The sequence below is a fragment of the Lissotriton helveticus genome, chromosome 3_2, assembly GCF_964261635.1.
Source record: "Lissotriton helveticus chromosome 3_2, aLisHel1.1, whole genome shotgun sequence".
Taxonomy (NCBI): domain Eukaryota; kingdom Metazoa; phylum Chordata; class Amphibia; order Caudata; family Salamandridae; genus Lissotriton; species Lissotriton helveticus.
Window position 1 is genome coordinate 272,972,757 of NC_136062.1, and position 21,115 is coordinate 272,993,871.

A 21,115-nucleotide genomic window follows, 5' to 3' on the forward strand; every position below is an offset into this window, starting at 1 on the left:
TTAATTTGTGCATCATTATGTCTGTTGTTCTGTAAACTGCTGCATGTGTTGATCATTAGCTATACGAGAGGCTATATGTGTTATTAATTGGTTGCCCAAGTATTTCTATGGGAGATTGAGTTTGTGTGGGGGTGGCTGGAAGGTGTGTGACTCTATGCATAGATGTGTGAGCAGTTTATTCACTAGGTGTATGAGTTCAAGAGTGCATGTGGAAACAGCTACATGGGCAGTTGACTGTGTGCATGAGTGTATTGATGAGTGAATGGATATCTCAATGCTACATGTCATAGTAAGTACATATGTAAAACACAGTACATGTGAGAGTTGGCATATATAAATAACTGTGCATGAGAGCCACTGAATGAGTGAGTGGTTGTATCGATCATTGTGAACTTGTATCAGGGATTGTATAAGAGAGTAAATATGTGTTAGTATATGTTTCAATAAGTAAGGTGTGTTTAACTGTATAGTTGAAGAAATGGAGGTGAGATTGTTTCTTTGCATGACTGACTGGGTGTGTGAGTAACTCCATGGATGAGTGGCAGTGTGTGAGTGTCTGTATACACTGAGTGTATCTAAGGTTATATTAGAGTCTGAAGAGGTTTATCGTATTAGCACAAGAATGATGTCAAATGAGATGTCATCAGTGATGTCATCAGTGATGTCATTTGAGATGTCATCAGTGATGTCATCAGTGATGTCACTGACCATGTCATGAATGATGTAATATGTGACATGATCAGCAGTGGATTACGGGTGCGCGATATATAGTTAGTGCAACTAACTATATATGGAATTTCAATGGTTTTGTGTGAGTAAAATAAGGTTTTTTAAATGCTAATTCCTAACTATATATGGTCTATAACCTATGGTTTTTTCAGTGAATTTTCAAGGTTTTGTAAATGCTAATTCCTAACTATATATGGTCTATAACCTATGGTTTTTTCAGTGAATTTCAATGGTTTTTTAATAGCAAATATCATAAGCTGTCGAATGTCAAGTACGTGGTAAGTGAAAACATTTTCGTGTTTATGCACACTGATCTGCTTTGAATGGTGCCCCCCCCCCTCATTTCTATTAGGAGTACTCTCTCTTTGCAGATAGTAAAAGGTAGTTAACGCAGGCCTTTGCCCCCGTTGTAATCCGTCGTGCCTGCTTCTCTCTCCATTTGATTGATTGTTATCCAAGTATTTACTGTTTTAGAATTAGTTCTCTTTGGTTCATTCTCTATTTACAAACAAACACAGAGTCGCAATACTCTGTTTAGTCTTTGCAGATAACGAAAAATCGTGTAAAAAAAAAGAAAAGGAATCGAGCAAAATCAGTAGGCCACTAATGGGATCTCTTTTTGACCTCGCTAAAATAGAAACATTAGGAACAACCCCTCATGACAAATACAAAACTAGTGAGATGAACTGAACTCCACACAATGATGGCTGCAAAACAGCTCGGCTCTGCCACCCACCCCGCCCAAAATAACGATAAAGAACGGCTGCCATGATTGGTTGCGGAATGACCACGACGGAGCTACGAAATGGTGCTGCTCTCATGCTAACCCCAGCTTCAGTCTGAAACATCCAGAAACACTGTAGACTACCAATTCGATCAGTTCCGGTAGCGCCCCAATGTAACCCGGTAGAGAAGAACTAGCCCTCCCCTCTTTGACTGATGGTTCTTGTTGCCTGTCCCTTCTGTTGTCATTTAACAGAACTATTTAGCCTGCTGAAAGGGGTTGTGTTCCGACCGCTGGTTGGTGGAGACATTTTGACTATATTCTGTACCTGCGTTGTCGCGTAATGCGTCATATGACGCGCCGCGTTAGCGCATCCGGAAGTCATCCGGGGCGCGCAGCGCGTAACGTAAGCATAACAAGTCATGTGACTTGTTAATAAAACTTTTCATTGGTTCATTTTACTTTTCTTATTGTAATGATGAAAGGCTTGGTCATATGACCTAAAAATTACGCTTTTCCAGGCTAATGTACTTTCCCGGAAATTTTACAACTGTCCTGCAAGTAAAATATATTCTTTTTTCGAGAAAAAGAGCGTTTCTTCGTCCCATGACGGAGCCGTTGAGCAAAAGAGGGTCGACCTGCTGTCTTAGTCGCCGATACGCCTGAATATGAGATTCTTATCGATCACTTTATGTTGCAGGAATAGAAAACACAACAGCCCTTGACCATTTATCTTTACTGCGTTCCTTCGTATTATACCTTTTACCCTTCATGTAATTGGTCTGCTTTATTTCACTTGCCTTTTAATGATTCTAAAACAGTCACTATTATTAAAAACTTTACCAATGTATATACTACTACCATGTTTTCTTTTAAAAACCTTTATTGTGAAAATTTCATTATACAAATACGAGCCTATAACCACGTGGGCCTGCCACAGAGCAAACTGTAATCGTATATGATGAATAGACATTTACACTGTAGAGGAACGTAACGGGCGGGCCATTAGGTTGCAAGAACTAAGGTGTCTAACAGTTACGGAATCGGTGGACGTACATTTTATAATTAAAATACGACAGGGCCAGTTACAATAAAATTATCTAGATATACATTTGCGGGCAAGTACCATGGGTGACATTAATTCGAACTTTCAACAGTACAGTAATCAATAACACATCAGAACTTAATATCAATAGGGATGTCGAAATAGTCAATCAATTCTCGTCCCCGCCCGCCATGTGCTTTAAAACTGCATACGTATCTCGTGATTTCAAGGTTCTGCAACCAGTACACAACAAGGAGTTACGAGTCCCATTTATTCCGGCGCCATTTTGGGCGAGGACGGGCAGGTCCAGGATATAGTCAAAATGTCTCTACCAACCATCGACTATGATGATGTTCATATGCTGTATTTATTAGAGTAACACTCATCTGTCCACATGAAATTAATTTGCCACAATCTAAACATGTCATTTTAATCTTTCCAAAGTTCTTCTAAATATTTGGGACCGTTTCCCTTGCCTCTGAAGCTCTCAGTGCCACTTCTTTGATGAATGTACTAGCAGGTCAGGGGTTCTCCTCCAAATCTCTCTTTTATGCAGCACTATAATTAATTGGTGCCACCTCTCCATATGACGATGCATGGTACAGTTACCACAACTATATTTTTTTTCGGTTCCTCTGGAGAGGTCATCGTGGCAGATGAAGCGTGTAACGTACCGGGCATTTACCTTTTTTTGCATGTACAGGAAAGGAAAAAAAATCGAGCGTCCGAGTTCTAAGGTGTCCCAGGGCCATTTTAGTGGACCAGGCCCAAATCCAAAGAACAGGCCGCCATTTTGAGAGTCCTCTTGCAGCCGCCTGTCGCTGTAGCATCAAGAGCAGCCGAAACTCAGCTGAATGGCAACTGAAACGGTAAAGGGGCGCCCCACTACAGCAGACGAGCCTCCACCTAGGAAGGCCCATTCACGCCGGCTCCCCCCCCCTTCGGGCACCCCACGCCGTTATTCGGAGCAGTATTGTAGGATGGCCACACCAGTGCGGCAACTTGCTAGACATCACCTCGGTGGTAACCGAATCTCAACGCCTTGTGGTGTCTTCTATTCAAAAAACATTGTTATGCTGCCTTCGACCTATTCGCCGCAAGTGCGCACACAACTCAACTGCATAGCTTGCTAGACACCACCTCGGTGCCATTCGGATCTTGGAATGTCAGCACCTTTTGGTGTCTTCTCTTCAGAAAATATTGTTGCGCTGCCTTTGGCCCCATTCGCACATCAGTCCGCTACTGACGCCATCTCACAGGCTAATGGGGCGCCCCACGCCGACTTTCAGCATTGTAGAATGACCACACCAGTACAGCAACTTGCTAGACATCACCTCGGTGCCATCCGGATCTCGGCGCCCCACTGCAGATGAAGTGCCTCTCAACTATGAAACCACCACGGTGACATCCGGATCTTGGCGCGTTGTGCTGCCTTCGGCCTATTCGCACATCGGTCCGCTACTGACGCCATCTCACAGGCTAATGGGGCGACCCACGCCGAGTTTCAGCATTGTAGGATGACCACACCAGTACAGCAACTTGCTAGACATCACCTCGGTGCCATCCGAATCTTGGCATCTCAACGCCTAGTGGTATCTTCCATACAAAAAATATTGTTACGCTGCCTTTGGCCCCATTCGCACATCAGTCCGCAACTTAGACATCACCTCGGTGCCATCCGGATCTTGGCATCTCAGCGCCTTGTGGTGTCAGTCAGAAAATATTGTTGCGCTGCCTTTGGCCCCATTCGCACATCGGTCCGCTACTGACGCCATCTCACAGGCCAACGGGGCGCCCCATGCCGACTTTCAACATTGTAGGATGGCCACAGAAGTGCGACAACTTACTAGACACCACCTCGGTGCCATCCGGATCTTGGCGCGTTGTGCTGCCTTGGCCTATTCGCACATCGGTCCGCTACTGACGCCATCTCACAGGCCAACGGGGCGCCCCACGCCGACTTTCAGCATTGTTGGATGGCCACACCAGTGCGGCAACTTACTAGACACCACCTCGGTGCCATCCGGATCTTGGCGCGTTGTGCTGCCTTCGGCCTATTCGCACATCGGTCCGCTACTGACGCAAACTCACAGGCCAACGGGGCGCCCCACGCCGACTTTCAGCATTGTAGGATGGCCACACCAGTGCTGCAACTTGCTGGACACCACCTCGGTGCCATCCGGATCTTGGCGCGTTGTATTGCCTTCGGCCTATTCGCACATCGGTCCGCTACTGACGCCGTCTCACGTGCCAACGTATTTTCTCCGCATTTTATACCCTATGCCGCATAACAGGTCATGTGACTTGTTTATAAAACTTTTCATTGGTTCATTTTACTTTTGGTTTCCTAATGATGGAAGGCTTGATCATATGACCTAAAAACAACACTTTTCATTGGATGAAAACTTTTTTTTTTTTCCCAAACGATGAAAGCCCCACCTTGTTTCTGGATGTTTCAGACTAAACTGGCGTCAGCATGAGAGCACCACCATCTCGTAGCTCCGTCGTGGTCATTCCGCGAGCAATCATGGCAGCCGCTCCCCACCAGAAGCCTGCAGGAGTCGGGGCCCCCAAAACTTTTGATGAATTCTCAAGGCGGAGGGGACGCTTTTGAGAATGGGGTCCAAGACCTAGCAGACAAGCGTCCAATTTCCAAGGTGTCCCAGGGCCATTTCAGTGGACCAGGCCCAAAAAGGAAAGAGCCTGCCGCCATTTTGAGAGTCCTGTGACAGCCGCCTATCGCTGCACCGCAAGAGTGGGCGCAACTCAGCTGAATTGCGGCTTTTGACACAGTGGACCAAAAACGGACGGAATGGCAACTGAAACGGTAAAGGGGCGCCCCACTACAACAGATGACACTCCACCTGGAGAGGCCCGTTCACGCCGCCTCCCCCGGGGCACCCCACGCCGTTATTCGGAGCAGCATTGTAGGATACCAAAACCAGTGCGGCAACTTACTGGACATCACCTTGGTGCCATCGTTCTGCTGCCTTGGAACTATTCGCACAACAGTTTGCTACTGATGACCCACCCCCCGCGACGCCCCACGCCGTTATTTGCTGGGTGGCAACTTACTAGACATCACTTTCGTGTCATCTAGATTTCGGCGCGTTCTGCTGCCTTGGAACTATTCGCACAACAGTTTGCTACTGATGACCCACCCCCCGCGACGCCCCACGCCGGAAATCTGGACGTTGTGCTGCGTTGGGACTATTCGCACAGCCGACCGCTACTTCGTTGTTTTTCCCTAAAATTTTTTATATGTTATTACTATTTTTGTTTTCTTGTATATATTTATAAATTAAAGTTTTATAATCTTACTACTTTGTCGGAGTGCTATATATTTTTAATGTGACACATAATTGTAAAAACTTTGATGTACAAAGAGTCATCCCTGGAATCTTCCGCTTCACGCTCGGTCCCCTCCCCAATCACAATACAGGATGGTTTTCAGATAATAGCAACGCTTCTGCTGTGACGGATCTCATCGAGTGTGGGCCTTGATCTACTATAACTCCTTTGAAGAGGGGTGATTCTTTACAGCTGTGGCCATAAACTACATCTGCAGGGCTAGCTGATAGCCTAGGACCGGCCTGGACAATCGGACACAGAGGAAAAGGAGTGTCAGAGGGTGCGGTAGTGAATAGGGCGAAAGGGAGGTGTCGGGCGGGCACAGGGTGTGATTCTCAGGGAAGAGCAGCGCAGATGGGGGGAGGTTTATTACCCATGCATAAGACAGAGAGCGGGGGTGACCACTGCCTGGGTGAGATGCTTGCGAGGGTGGGGAGCCATGCTAAGGATCGACAACGTGCACAGAGTGGGTCTGGTCAAGGCATCTAAAATGGCTGCCGTGCACGACAAAAGTGGGGCATTTGAAAAAAGACAAGATGGCGCAGACAATGTTTTTCAACACTTCCTGATTTCCTTCGAATCGAACGTTAACAGACGTTGGGGCATATTACCAAAGTTAAGCGATATTTATCCCTAACGATGCATTGCAAAGATTTTTTTACCGTCAGAAATTATCGCAGATAAACCTTGCTATTATCAAGGTTTATCGCAAATACGATAAAAAACGACCGCAATGCATTAATATCGCTGAAAACTCAGCGATATTCATGCATTACCGAGCTAATGCTCTTAGCCATGTTATCCACCTCCCATTGGATAACATGGCTAAGAACTGCTCAGGGCAGCTGTTACTTTTTGGAGCTATTCGCGCTTATCTCGAATATTTCCAAAAGTTGATAATAGGAGATAGCGATGTTAGCGACTGTTTCCAGTCGCTAACATCTTGGCATGCCCACTTTGCATGTCATTAGTGATAAATATCACTCACATGCAAAGTGGGGCCCAAGATGGTCGCTATCTCCTACTAGCCGTCGCTAACTGGTGTTAGCAACAGCTAGGTAATACAGATATAATTTTATCTCCGCGAAGCAGAGCGCTGTTACAGATATATATCTTGTTTTTGAACGTTAATTTCTCAAAATGCACTGAAGCACATATATTGAGACCTAGCAAAGGCACATCGGGCTACCAGTCCCTAATATTTTACCAAGTTTCGTGCAAATCCATTCAGCCGTTTTATTATTATTATTTTTTTTTTTGCCCCGCGGGGCCCTTTTAAAACCTCCACATCAAACCTAGGGGGTCAGCGAGGATCTACTATGCCCCCTTATGGTCATTTGCCCCTTCGCTTTGGCCTCCTCTTGTCTCTCGATCCTACCGAGAGACAAGATGGCGGCCGCTACGTACTGTTTGGAATGTTTACAGACACCGGAGAGCCAATCAGCTTCGCTTCGCAAAGCTCCGTAACGCGAAAAGTACGCGAAGCGGTGCGCTGTTACAGATATATATCTTTTTTTGAACGTTAATTTCTCAAAATCCACTGAAGCACATATATTGAGACCTAGCAAAGGCACATCGGGCTACCAGTCCCTACAATTTTGCCAAGTTTCGTGCAAATCCATTCAGCCGTTCGATTATTATTATTATTTTTTTTTTTTGCCCCGCGGGGCCCTTTTAAAACCTCCACATCAAACCTAGGGGGTCAGCGAGGATCTACTATTCCCCCTTATGGTCATTTGCCCCTTCGCTTTGGCCTCCTCTTGTCTCTCGATCCTACCGAGAGACAAGATGGCGGCCGCTACGGACTGTTTGGAATGTTGACAGACGCCGGAGAACCAATCAGCTTCGCTTCACAAAGCTCCGTTGCGCGAAAAGTACGCGTCCTGGAGCGCTGCCCGGTCCGCTGTTACAGATATATATCTTTTGTTAAACGTTAATTTCTCAAAATCCACTGTAGCACATATATTGAGACCTACAAAAGGCACATCGGGCTACCAGTCCCTACAATTTTGCCAAGTTTCGTGCAAATCCATTCAGCCGTTCGGGCTAAAAGTGAGGCCAACCGCCCTATGGAAAACTCAATGTTAAAAACACGTTTTGGGACCCCCCTTTTTTCTCGACCCCCCCCTGGACGAACCCCCCTCCAATTTTCAGGGGCTGCTCAGAAACAAAATGTGCCATTTTCCTGAAAATTTCAGCCAATTCCGTCCACAAACGCCAAAGTTATTAGACATAGAATTTTCAAAAAACCCATAGAGAAAAAATCCTAACTATATATACCTACTGGCGACCGCCAGTAGGTAATACATATATATATATATATATATATATATATATATATATTCAGTGAAAAAACCATAGGTTTCAGGCCTTATATAGTTAGGAATTAGCATTTAAAAAACCTTTGAAATTCACTGAAAAAACCATAGGTTTTAGGAGTTATATAGTTAGGAATTCGCTTTTAAAAAACCTTTGCAATTCACTCAAAAACTGTAAGTTTTAGTGGTGTTATAGTTAGCTGGACATTTTACTCATACAAAACCATTGAAATTGCTCCTATATAGTTAGTTGTACTAACTATATTTCGCGCACCCGCAATCCACTGCTGATGATGTCGCCTATTAGATCATTCATGACATGGTCAGTGACATCACTGATGACATCTCAAATGACATCACTGATGACATCATCCAGTGAATGTGGTTTGCTTCGTTATTTAAATATGCATTATATATATAGCAATTTGCATTGAAGAATAAGTGGATATATATAAATAAATATTTGGATGGAGGATTTAGTAGCAGTGTAATTGACTGTTTACTTGACCAATTTATAATGTCTCACTAAATATAGTGTATCGTGACTAAACTGTGTGAATATCTGTATCACTTTGTCAGTTGTTGTGTAAACTGATTCTATAGTTGGTTACTAGCTATGTGAAAGTCTATATTAGTTATTGATTAGTTAACTGAGTATTTGTATGGGAGTGTGAAAGTGTGTGTGGTTCGGTGGGGGGTGTGACCATCCAAAGATGTGTGAATAGTTGATTCAGTAGATATATGAAGTTAAAACTACATGTTCTAACAGTTGTTTGGGTGAGTGAATATCTTTATGGGTGTGGTGATGAGCAAATATATTTCTCAATGGTACAGGTCCAACAAACTAGAAAAATAAAAGGCAGTGTATGTATGTGTCAGTTGTTGTATATAAATAAGTATACCTAAGACACAATGATTGTGTGAGTGACTGTATGGATAACTGTATACTTGTAATAATGATTTTATAATTCACTAAGTATGACTTACTATCTAAATGAATAGAAGAAGTGGTGTTTGTATAAGTGTTTTGCTAAGTAAATTTGTAAGTATGATCCATTGTTTGCATAAGTGAGTAGGATGACTTCATATATGAATAGGATGCGTGCTGTTGTTTAATGTCGATATAGATGTATAAGTATTTTTGATAGTGTTCTATTGTTCATTGACAGCATGTATGAGTGAATCCATAGGTAAGTGATTAGATGTGTGTATACATCTATGAATCATTGAGTGGATTTTTAGATACTTGTATTGCCGTGACAATGGATTTAAATATGATACTCTGTATTTTACAAAGAGTGATGAAAAATTGTAATAGTGTATGAAAAGGTGTATGTGATTGTCACGTGGATGATGTCATCAGTGATGTCATTTGAGATGTCATCAGTGATGTCACTGACCATGTCATGAATGATCTAATATGTGACATCATCAGCAATGGATTGCGGGTGCGCGAAATATAGTTAGTACAACTAACTATATAGGAGCAATTTCAATGATTTTGTATGAGTAAAATGTCCAGCTAACTATAACACCACTAAAACTTATAGTTTTTTGAGTGAATTTCAAAGGTTTTTTAAAAGCTAATTCCTAACTATATAACTCCTAAAACCTATGGTTTTTTCAGTGAATTTCAAAGGTTTTTTAAATGCTAATTCCTAACTATATAAGGCCTGAAACCTATGGTTTTTTCAGTGAATTTCAAAGGTTTTTTAAATGCTAATTCCTAACTATATAAGGCCTGAAACCTATGGTTTTTTCAGTGAATTTCAAAGGTTTTTTAAATGCTAATTCCTAACTATATGAGGCCTGAAACCTATGGGTTTTTTTCAGTGAATTTGCAAGGTTTTTTTAAATGCTAATTCCTAACTATATAAGGCCTGAAACCTATGGTTTTTTCAGTGAATTTGCAAGGTTTTTTAAATGCTAATTCCTAACTATATAAGGCCTGAAACCTATGGTTTTTTCATTGAATTCGCAAGGTTTTTTAAATGCTAATTCTATTAGCGGATAACGTTTTTATATATTAAAAGTTTTTTAAATCTCAAATGCCTGCTTTGCTAACAGAGTTTTTAAGCACAGGCTCTTTTGTCTCTGGTGGCCATCTTGGGAGACTGCATATCAGAATTTTTTTATTGAAATATAAGAGGATTTGAGAAGTCACTCAAAATGTGCCCTAATTTTTCTTTCTTCAGCACTAATCATAATTTCTATGGCAAAATGAACCCCCTCATTTTGTTCCTTTGCAAATTAAATGTTTTAAGTGTTAACACTTTATTCCAATCAAGATGACTTCAGGTGTGCCATACTTTTGTCATAAGTAAGACTGTTAGCGCTCTAGTTGTTCTTTAGAACACTCTGGGACATTCTGTCATTGGGCTATAGTTGGGCTACATCTGGCTGATATTTGGGCTACATTTGTTTTTTTTGTCTCTGGTGGCCATCTTTGGGCAACATTGGGCTACATTTGGGCTCTAACATATATATAGCCCAATGTAGCCCAATATATATTTTTTCAACGTTAATTTTCGTAAAAACCACTGGAGCACATATCTTGAGACATAGCAAAGGCACATCGGGCTACCAGTCCCTACAATTTTGCCAAGTTTGGTGGAAAACCATTCAGCCGTTCGGGCTAAAAGTGAGTCCAACCGCCCTATGGAAATTAACATGGGGAAAACATGTTTTGGGACCCCCCTTTTATCTCGGCCCCCGCTTGACGAATCCCCCCCAAACTTTCAGGGAAGGACCGGAGCGCCGCGAGGCAAAGTTAATTTCAGGAAGATTCCGCAACCGGCGCCAAAGTTATTCCCAATAGAATGTTGCGATTTCCCTATGGAAAACAATCCTAACTATGTATACCTAGTAATATATATATATATATACACATATATATATTCTGTCCCATAGAACAACTGCACACCAAGTTTAATTCGAGCACCTAAAAGTGAACTCTTTATCAGATCAAGGTTAGGAACAGGCAAGGTATTACAATTTCTAAAGTTTCTAGCAGCGAGAAGCTGCAACGGGTAATTTTCAAGACTATGATCATAACACAATTATAGCTGAGAAATTCTAGGAATCAAATGAGCAGATCAGATTTTTAAAAGGTCAAATATGTGTGTTATTCTACCCATGAGCCATTTAAAAAGAAAGGATATGCAAGAGTGAGAAGGTGAGGCTAACAGAATAAAAGTACTACTTGAGTAGATATACAGAACATTATACAGTTTTAGATGAATCACTAGGAACACCACTCACTGTCTGTGCATCAGAAAAGCTTGGTGCCAGCTTAGGCTGCAGTATTTTCTCTTGTGTGCCCTCTACCAATTGATGGCTACTGTTACTTCCCCAAACATATACTTCACTTGTCTCTGAAACAATTGGGGCATCACCAGTTTGAATGCTATCAGGGCTGGCACATGTTCTTGAATAGTCTGAAGCCATTCGACAAACCTGCAATTAAAAAAGAAATATGAATATGCACAGTGAATAGTTGTTGTAATTACACACCTTTAATATGTTTTCCCTATACCAGTTAATGGCGGTTTTGTCCCCTTACATTTTATCCAAACATCCACATTTTGAAGCCATACAGTATCCATAGCTTGCATACATTGTTTCACTTTTTTACACACAGTCCTTAAAAAGCACAGGTGTACAAAACTGAATTTGACATTTTATGGAAACGCTGAATCTTCCTTGCAAAATCAGCGACTACGTACTATAGGTTCTTGTGGGAGCCTGTAAAACCCCGGATCAGAAAATTGTACATAATGGAACATGCATGCTCTTTTTCACAGTGTATGCATCTAAATATTAAGTATTACAGAGTTTATAATAGAAAATGTTCCTTACTCGGGTTCCAGACTGACACAGTTTTGGAAACCGATGTACCTATGAGAACTGCCTGGCTCCTGATTTCATTTAGTCCAAAAGCCGTCAGCGAAGTTCTGCCTGAACTCCTAGCTTTCTTGCTAGCATGTACATGTTTTGTGTGTTTACAGGGTTATTCAATGGTTGAGGAAATTTTGCTCCTTCAATTAGCACTCAACCCTTAACCACTGACCTATGTGGAAGAGTAACCATCCTCAAGCTAGCAAACGCAAATAAATATAAAGTCCTTTTTAGAACAAGCACATGCTTTATGGGCAATATTTGTTCAATTTACATGACAGTATGCAAAACTTGAGCCAGGTCATGGTAATATCAAACACAGAGAGTGAATCATCAAATTTAGCAGGAAACTTACATTGTAAGGAAGACTTTTTTTTTTAATTATTAACCAGTTGGGATGGTACCCTTAGATCTTAAATGGTCACAAAAAAGTTAAATTCCTTATGACATGCATTTTAACATACCTCCTCAAACAGGCACAATGCTCCCTCATACAAAGAACAGAGGCCATCAGATGTTCTTGATGGCTCCCGCCATTGACTTCTATCAGCAGATGAACCCTACAATTCAATAAAGCAATACTTTTAAGAATTTCAGTTTAACTGAAATAATTGTCAGCTTTTGTTTAGAAGAAATATGTCAGGCAGTCAGTTTCAAATTAAACAAGACTAGAGGTTAAACAAAAAGTCTAGAAATATAAGCCAATGCAAGGGTCACGTTTTTGGTACTTTAAAATCGAAACAAGCAATATCAAGGATGATGTTCATGAATAAAATCCCTGAAAACCAAGGCGTGTGTTATGTTTAAACTTTGCTGTTGTTTGCCAAGATTATATTAAGAACAATCCCATGTAATCAGCGAAAAGTCGCTTACAGGCAATCTTAGTTTACTCTGCTCGTTTATTTTAAAACAAATCTCAGAAATGTCATGATCAAAAAAATAGTTGAAGTAGCTTTAATATTATGAAACAAAAACTCAAAATACTGAAATTGGACAGGTATGATTAGCTATGAAAACCAAAACTCACAACTCGCCATGCACTGCTAATGACCTCACATGACATTACTGATGATATCTCATATGACTGGTATTGCTGAAGTCGTGTCGAATTACAACAATTAACTCACCAATGTCACCACTATAAGAAGAAGCATAGGTGGGATATGAACATAACTAGAGGGCACAAGAAATTAATCAAAACACATCTTCATATGCAAGGAAGGTAACAAAATCAAAGCCTCTCTGCAGTTAATGCTGGAGAGACAGAATTAGACTCTGGATTATTATTATGGTATTCTTGTATAGCGCATGGCTACCCCAACAGGGTTTCCCAGTGCTTGGATAACCGGTAGATCAGCCTAAAAGGAGGTAAAGCAATGAGGTTTATCGTTCCTTGTGAAAAGTGGAGAGGGAGGTACAGCATCTTAACCCCTTCGACGCTGATGACGAGCTGGGCTCGTCATGATGTAGCCTCCTCGCACGCTCATGACGAGCCCAGCTCGTCATGTAAAGTGCACTTTACAAATTCTCAGCATACGAGCGGAATTCCGCCCGCACGCATCAGGTTAATGACACCAGAAGAGCGTTCCATAGCCTGGGACTAAGAAAAGAGAAAGATTGCCTAGCCCTCAACAGCAAACAGAAAACCACTGCTGGCGTGCAGGGTGCAAGCCGGATAGTACAGGCATGCCGTTTTTTGCAGGAACTGAGGTCCTGAGCGGATTTTATGCATATAGCATAGAGTTTTGAAATCGATATGCTTGGTCACTGGGAGCCAGTGAAGTTGCCGGAGAAGCCCAGATGTGGACGACTTTTTTGGAAGGCGGAACAAGAGCCTGGCTCAGGGATGCCTCATCCGCCCCTAGGTATAGAACGTTGCCATAGTCAGCATAGAGAGTGTCCATGGCCTGTATGACTCTTCTTTGACGGGAAAATGGGAGAAACCATAGTATTTTCTTTAGCAATTTCAAGGTTGTTAAGAACGTAGAAGCCACTTCAGAGGATTGCAGCTTCATAGACATGGTGGAGTCCAGCAAGAAACCGGGCTCTTTACTGGTGGGATTAGGTAGAGTTCCCAGCATGGCCGGCCAGTGTTGAGGGCCCCAGATTTGGTGGTTCTTGCCCAGTATCATCAACTCAGTCTTGTCGCCATTTAGCTTCATGGAGTTGGTGTGCATCCAGATGGCGACCAGGCTGAGGGAAAAGTTAAGATCTTCAGAGTTTTGCTGCTTGTACCGATGACAAGGAAAAGATCATCTGGGAATGGTCAGTGTACTAAAACAGAGTCAACCCACAGATTTCCACCAGGTCCGCCAGCGGGTGGACATAGATGTTAAAGAGCAAGGGCTGAGGGTAGAACCCTGGGCAATGTCTGAGTACAGGGGGAGAGATTTTGACGCTGTATTGGTTGAGAAGACCTAGAATGTGTGGTTTGACAGGAAGGAGGAGAGCCATGCCAGAGCGGAGCCCTGGATGCCCAACAGGATCAGTCGATCCAAGAGAATAGCAGCATGGGACACAGTGTCAAAAGCCGCACTAAGATCCAATAGGATCAGCGCCGCTGTGCTGTTAGAATCCACAAGTCGTCTTATGTGTTCAGTAACTCCCAGGAGGGTAGTTTCAGTACAGTGCCCTACTTGGAAACAGGACTGAGAGAGGTGGAGAGCGTCTTGGGTTCCCACAAATTAGATGAGCTGAGAATTAACCTGTTTCTCCTAGTATTTTAGAGAAGATAGGGAATAGTGAGATAGGTCTGAAATTGGACAGAATGGCGAAGTCCAGGTGAGACTTTTTAAGCAAGGGGAAGACCATAGCGTATTTCCAGGCCTGGGGCAACAGCCCATCATTTAGGGAGATATTCAGCAGTACTAGCACCAGCTGTAATGCTCGCGGGCTTGGAGTACTTTGTTTGGGTGGGGGGGTGGGGGGGAGTGTCTAAGGGTGACCCTGATTTAATAGAAGCCAGAAGGTCTATTAGTCGGGGTTGGTCCAGCGGGGTGAAAGACTGCAACCCTTCTGGTGACCTGCATGTCCTGCCATTAACTGCCTTGCCGAGACGAACACGGACGTCCGCTCAGCAACTTCATTAAAGTGATCACTACGGCGGCACATATTCTCAATTTCTCCACCGGCTGGTGAAGAAATACTGCATCTTTTGCTGAAGATTACTGCGAGATTGATTCCCCTAGGTAGAGTGTCGGCTGACACCTGTCCTCCACGGCTACAGAAGATTCCATTAGCCTTTCCCGTTTTCAGGCTGTCCATTCTTTCTATTGTCCTAATGAAGACCCGCTACAGATGCATTTAAGTCTGCACTATACATCTAGGGTCGAAACGTCAACGTTGTATTTTGTCAATCCGTCCATCAAAAGTCACACCACAAGAAAGTTATAAAATCATGTTTGTTGTGAATATTTAACTCAAGAACGGACTGTTGTGTATTTATGTTTCGTACTATTATATGTAAATATGTAATTCTTTCCCCATTTATGAATATATAGCACATCTATCACTCGTCACCACCAGTCACTTAAAACATTTCACACTGTATGTGATTTTATGTCATTTTGGTTGTTTGACAGCCTATCCACCTTCTGTGGATTGATACATGTAAGAATTTCATAATAAGAAAAACATTTCTTTCAAACTATAAGTGTAGTTGTGAGTCCTTACATTGCATATATGTTATGCTGATTGCACGAATCGACTTAAATAGTATTCATAACATAGCAAACGAATTGTTCTACTCCCGACAGAACCACTATTTTTGTATAACTGCATGTGCCTTGGGCAATGATATCCCTAGAAAAGGGCGGGATTGAAGGAGAGCTGGGTCTCTTGAGCTATAAATTAGGGCCGTAGGCTCTAGCGTCAGTAAGACCAGCCTGAATATCAGTTACCTTTTTAATAAAAAAAAATCAGATAGGCCTTGGATCACTTTGAAAAGGATTTTGGAGCACTTTTGAGCCGGAGAGATTTTTTCAGAGTGAAACAAGGCGTGTGCCTTCCTACAGTGTAGGTGGTACTGGCTATGGCCAATTATGTATTTGGTTTTTGAGTCAGAGTCATGTAGCTTCTTTCAAGCTCTCTCTAATTGCTTGCAGAACTTCTTTTCGGTTTGTAGGGACTTGTTAAACCAGGGGGAGGGTGGATGGTGTCAGGAGAAAGATTTTAGTTTGGCTGGTACGGTCATGTTTAAGAAAGTTTGGAGCCAGTTGTCAATCACGGGTTGACCTAGTTCAGCATTGTGGTATGTGTAAAGAATATAGTGTTTTATGTCACACAAACACGAAATTAGTGAACATACCTCGAACCCTTCAACTGCTAATAATAGGGGAAAGGAGTAGAAAATGTTAGCATTACAGAAGGGAATACTGCTTAAATAACAAGTATTTTGCTCTAATGTTTCTAAATGCAGAAGATGCCATTAGACCATCAATATAATTAACATGTTTGAAATGGACATGCACCATACTGCGGGATACTTAAAATTATTTTCCCCCATCGTGATGGTGTTAAAGCAGGACAGAGTGTGGAGAGACGGCTATGCTGCTGTAATTCTATGGGCATTTACTGCATTTATACAGTACCACATTACAGCAGAACTTTGGATGCAAGTTTCGAAAAATTACTTCTGTAATAAAAGATTCATACCCAAGATCTATAGTTTAACCTAATGTCAATGAGTAATTCTAAAGGCATACATTTATAATATTAAACAGTTGAGCAGACATCAACTAAATACTGGAAAATAGTATATCTAGTGATACTGTGTCACCGGAAGTAAGCCAAGCACATTTACAACCATGGCATAAGCCTACGTGACCCTAGTATTTAGGCTCTAGAAATGATAGTTATTCACTTACAATAGTGGGTGTGAAGAGAATTTATGAAACAATATGCTTCACCTAGACTAAACCTTGTTGGTATACAAAATCCATTTGTTCATGTATCATTAATGATGGTTGGTTGAAACTGTATAAAAGCTCCAAGATGTCCTTTAAAAATCATTTTAAAAGTTCTTATTTACAGTTTTATGCCAACATTTATTGATGCCTTGAATCTTCATAGCAGTAATCATGCCACTGGTGGTCATATTTGATCTCATGAACAATGCCAGTCGCTTTTGGGCAACTTGAAATCAGGATCACCGGTTGATGCAGCACCACCAACTGTTCTTAATTTGGTCTCAGATACGGTGGCCCCGGTGATTCGGCAGGTGATTAATACCTCCTTGGCAGCTGGGTTAGTCCCTCTTTCTTGGAAACAGGCAAGAGTAAAGGCGTTACTGAAGAAACCCAATCTCAATCCTGATGATTGGGCCAACTATCGCCCTATCTCCTTGCTGCCCACTATCAGTAAGCTTGCCGAAAAATACGTAAACTCCCTGATATCCACTTTTATCGAAAATAACAACTTACTACATCCAACCCAGACCGGGTTTAGGTGCAAACAGGGCACGGAAACTGCCCTTATTGCAGTAGTAGAGGAAGGAAGGAAGATTGTTGATGGAGGCAGCTGTGCGGCCATACGGTTATTAGACCTCAGTGCGGCCTTTGATACTGTCCACCATTCTATTCTGATTCAAAGGATGAGTAATATAGGTATCACTGGGACCGCACTGAGGTGGCTACAATCCTTCCTCTCCGAGCGGACTTTTTCGGTATTTGAGGATGACATCTCTTCCCCCCCTATGCATCTACACTGTGGCGTTCCCCAGGGTTCATCCCTCAGCCCAACCTTATTTAATATATATATGAGACCATTGGCTGAGGTGGTGTTACCTTGGGGGGTGCAATTGGTGACCTATGCTGATGATACTCAGCTTATCATCACTCTCTCTGGACAGGAGTCGACTTATGACAAGCTTTCCTCCTGCCTCAGTAGAGTCCGCGAGTGGATGGATGACTCCTTCTTGAAACTCAACGGAGCAAAAACTGAGGTCATGATGCTAGGACATAATGCACCCTCCTCGGTGGAGGGATAGTGGCCGAATACTCTGGCCCAGCCCCCCCCACCCCTAAAGGAGAGACTTAAGAGTCTGGGAGTATGGCTGGACCCAGCGCTTAATTTTTTGGTGCAAGCTCAGAAGATAGCAGCTACTTGCTGCGCCCTGATGAGATCACTCAGGAAAATTATTGGGCTACTTCCGTTCGAAGCGAGGCGAATACTAGTACAGGCCTTGATTTTAACTCGCCTTGACTACTCCAACGCAGTCTACCTAGGGGCCCCACAGGGGACACTTAGGGTCCTACAGACTGTACAGAATTGTGCAGCCCGGATGCTATTACACATCACACGAAGAACTTCAGCCAAACCAGCGCTCCGGCAATTACACTGGCTGCCAATACAACAAAGGATTGAATTTAAGGCTATGACCATCGTTCACAAAGCCCTGACCAAGACAGGACCTGATCTCATTCAACCTTTATTCCACCCCTATCAAACTAACAGGACCCTTAGATCCAGTAACAAGAACTTACTGACAGTCCCTAGGATAAGGAGAAGCCGTATGGGCGGCAGGCGTTTTTCTGTACAGTCGGCAAAACTTTGGAACAGCCTGCCCGATGTTATCCGGCTGGAGGAGAACCATCTCAGGTTTAGGAATATGCAGAAAATATTTTTATTCCCCTAAATCATCGGGGATGAATGGACCACTGAAGCGCTGGGATGCATCCGGGTAACCATGCGCTATACAAATGTGTAGTCATTCATTCATCAATGAAGTTGTTTATGAGGCCATCAAAGATGCCAATGGTACTTCAGTGAAGTCATGTGTGATCATGACTAATGTGGGACAGCTTTGAGTTATGATTAGCTTCGAACCATAACTGGCCAGTTTCAGTGGCTTTTGGGTTATATTTCATAAACATAACATCTCAAAATGTGTATTTTTAAGGTAATTACGGAGTTTTTTTAAACATGTAAGTGAGTAGAAGAAAACATTACGCACCCTTAAAGTTTTGTACAATTATATTATTTTAGTTTTTTTTACAATATACTGCATCTACCTCCCATGTACACAACTTCAAATGCACATGGGCTATCACTGTGGGAGTTGAACACAGAGCCTGTCTGTTAACCTATTATCAAACACTTTCAATCCTGATATTCATGGCCTTGGGCAGTGTGCAGAAAAATTAGGAATGGGACTAGCCGCCGGCCTCACTCAAACTCCTCAGAATAATCTACAGACGATTATCGCTCAACACCCTTAGAACTGTCACACAGGCCCAGGTCTCCAGCAAGCTAGACAACAGCAACATACTATTGCAGCATAAACACACATCTCACCAAGAGGATCCAGGTCATCCAAAATGCTGCCAGATTCGCACTCAAACACCTGGCACTCTATCTCACACACCTAAAAGACCTTCAATGGCTTTCAGTTCACAAACTCTATATACAAACTCCTACACAATCTAGGCTTAACTTACCTGAACTGCTGCATTAAATTCTAAACTCTGACCAGAAACATTAGCTCCGCTGGCCTCATGCTCATCCACATCCCCGCATCCGACAAACCACAGCAGGCAGACGCGCTTTATCGTACCTGGCTCTCAATGCCTAGAATACTCCTCTTGCATATCAGAGCTGCTAGTTCAGGCCTTGAATTCCGCAAGAAACTCAAAAACCTAAAAATTCCAATAGGAGCCAGCCAGGGCGGATTAGTTCTTTCAGCGCAAGGGTACCCTCCCGGGTGAGATGCCTACTTCACTAATGCACATAACATACATCTGGTGCCCAAGTTCATTCACCCATTACACACAAGTTTTATGAATAGGCCAGCTTTCAAAAGAGTTACAGGTTCTTGGAAAACGTACATTAAGATGCTTTTGTGAGCGAGGAATAAGAAGAGGGAAGAAAAGATTTTTGTCCATTTTTTGATCAAAGGTAGTCCTTAAAAAAAATTTTTGTTATGTGTTGGCTTTCGGTTTTGTTTTAAACTTTAGCAACAAACCGCTCCTTATTAACTTTGTAAAAACAAATTATATTTATTTTTAAAACGTGGCATTTGTACACCAGAAAGAAAAGTAGGCTGGAACTTATTTACAGGTCTGTCCACAATTTGGGCAGAATGACACAGTTCCATCTGTTCGTCACTGCGCTGCAAAGTAAATGCTAAAGACTGCACATGGGGACAGTTCCCATACTTTTGTTCTTAAAGATCTTCTTGTGGAGTACTCTTATCCACTCCTTCATAATCATCATAGTCTCTGTAGATGGGATTTTAATTTATTTTGCCATTGGGCAAGTAGTTTGTTAAATTCTCATGTTTGACATTGTGCCTTTAGTTGTTCTATCATAAATAATGTCCTGGATTCAAACAAGTCCACATGGCCTCAAATCAATACCTAGTCAAACACTTAGCCTGTGACTTTGGTTCCTTTGTTAAAGAAATGTAGATTGTTGCTGGACTCCTCCTTCTTTTCAACGTTATGTCTGGTTGTGTAAATGGTTAAACATACTTGATTGATCTTTCTGCTCCTGCCCCAAGGCTTTTGCTTGCACAGTAATATCTTAAGTTTTATTTACTCACGGAGAGAGAAGTTTCTCCTGATTAGATCTTAAGTTGTTCACAGCATACACAAAATATGCCATCTAAGGGTAAGGATCCGTTGCTGCTTGATCAATAGATTGCTAAATAATACGTCATCTCCATTGAGTTCCATTTGCTGAATGCTTTGAAGTCTTTCCTTGTGCTATTTGTTTCTCATCTCCTGATAACATGATCAGGTTATCAGGAATTATTATAATTCTTCAACTTCAAATATACTGCATTTGCAGACTTCTGAGGTCCTTTGACCCTATCCCTAGTTTCTATGTTTCTGTGACATTGGCTCTAGCCATTAGAAAAGACCTTTCCTGTTTTAGTCTTTCCAAGCTAACTAGATAAGTCATAGCACTCTTTTTCAAAGATCCCTTTCCTTGAGATGCTGGACCGGGCTTAAATCTTTCGTCCCTATATGCGGTTTTGATGGTTTGTACTGGTCAAGTAAGGTACATCAGGGTACATCAAAAGGTTGTTTGAGTCACTTCAAGACTGTGGTA

At 42.2% G+C, this 21,115-nt stretch overlaps 1 protein-coding gene across 6 annotated transcripts in view; it reads right to left on the minus strand.

The window, feature by feature from the left end:
• HERC1 (HECT and RLD domain containing E3 ubiquitin protein ligase family member 1) overlaps positions 1 to 21,115 on the minus strand; it is a 2,088,313-nt gene that overhangs the window by 1,980,555 nt on the left and 86,643 nt on the right. For all 6 annotated transcript variants that reach the window (XM_078685198.1, XM_078685199.1, XM_078685195.1 and 3 more), the window contains exons 3-4: positions 12,529 to 12,624; positions 11,429 to 11,623 (exon numbers count right to left, since the gene is read on the minus strand). In XM_078685198.1, the coding sequence (XP_078541324.1) occupies positions 11,429 to 11,623; positions 12,529 to 12,624 (291 nt within the window). The remainder of the gene's footprint in view (positions 1 to 11,428; positions 11,624 to 12,528; positions 12,625 to 21,115) is intronic.